Raw genomic sequence first — 1,491 nt, forward strand, 5'->3', positions numbered from 1 at the left:
GTTACAAATACTTTTACTAACGCTACAACTATCTTCATTTCTTTTTTGCTCTATCCCATTTGATATTATTTTTATTGTTATTCTTTAAGTAGCATATACTGTATTTTTTGGACTATAAGGTGCACTTAAAACCCTTGAATTTTCTCAAAAATCGACAATGAGCTTTATAATCAGGTGCGCCTTATGTATTAATTCATGGTTGTGCTTACCGACCTTGAACTGATTTTATGTGGTACAACTGAACAATGTTGAGAGTTATTGTGAATGAGTTAAATAAAGTTTATCTGACTGTTCGGTTTTGCTTAATGTGCCTTATGTATAAAAACAGATCCATTCATTAATATTGAACCTTATAATCCGATGCGGCTTATAGTCCGAAAAATACGATATGTAAAGTGTGTTTCAGTTTTGATAACTAATTCTATATGCCATTGTGACATCACATCTGTTAATGTAAAATAAATCTGTGACAACTGATGATACTTCGATCGTACAAGGTTGTATCTCTGAGACTTAAAATTAAGGGGCAATGATACAACAGGTGCAGCCGTATGAGAAGGAATAACACTGGGGGAAAAGATTCAACCCAAACCTTTGCCATTATGTAAAATAAATGCTATATTGTCTTATTAATGATGCCATGTCTAATGAAAGACAAACAGCAAACTATGATATGAGAACATATAAGCTGTAAAAGAATCACACATGAATGAAGATAGGACGATGAATATGACTAAATCACGACACAAAGCGTCCTGCCGTGTGCAGCCTCACCCTTTTAAGTGCTAGAATGGTTGTCTGATGCTTCATCTGCACTAGTGGCCTCAGCACCAAGCACATCTACTGACTCAGACATTTTAGGCTTTGTTTCTTTGTTCTCAGAAGAAACTCTTCATGTGTGAGCATTAATAATACGGTGCGAAGCGAAGGAGGAAAGAAAGAGAGACACAAAACAAGCCCATAAAAACTTTTAGTTTAAACACAATATGAGCAGAGAACATTCAGGTTTGTAAAAATATTGGGGAAAAAAGTGAAGAAATATCGAAAATGCATTTCCTTTGAATTGAGTAGCTTTGTTTGGTCAGTACCTTGTTGTGTTCAGGGCATGTCAGGTTTGGTAAACGTGCAGCACTCACCTGTTGTGTGTGGGACTGCGGTTATAGGGAGACGCTGGAGCTCCAACATGAAGATACTGACGGGCATCAGGTGGATCAAACTCTGTCAGGCCCACAGCCAGATGGTTGCGCCAGTTTCCTGTGCTGTCTGCTGAGGACACTGAAAAAAACATAAATCAAACCAGTCAACTGATGTCAAAATGTTACACAATATGAATTATTATTGGAAACAGAAGAATTCAAAATACAGTAGTCCCTCATTTATTGCAGGGGATCCATACTCTGAAGACCTGCGATAAGTGAAAAACCACTAAGTAGGCAAAGTAGTACAAGTAGATAGTAGTTGTTTTTGTGAAACATTTTAACATCAGCTGAT

General features: G+C 36.9%; 1 protein-coding gene across 1 annotated transcript; it reads right to left on the minus strand.

Moving 5' to 3' along the window:
- Positions 1–778: 778 nt before the first annotated feature.
- On the minus strand, positions 779–1,275 carry LOC119416672 (FERM domain-containing protein 4B; the record flags this gene model as incomplete). Its single annotated transcript, XM_037683856.1, is given in 2 exon segments — positions 779–890; positions 1,137–1,275. Coding segments are annotated over 2 exon segments (251 nt in total), but the record flags the coding sequence as incomplete, so codon positions are not given.
- Between the last annotated feature and the right edge of the window lie 216 nt (positions 1,276–1,491).

This window comes from Nematolebias whitei, chromosome 11 (genome assembly GCF_014905685.2).
Source record: "Nematolebias whitei isolate Nwh7 chromosome 11, NemWhi1, whole genome shotgun sequence".
Lineage (NCBI taxonomy): Eukaryota > Metazoa > Chordata > Actinopteri > Cyprinodontiformes > Rivulidae > Nematolebias > Nematolebias whitei.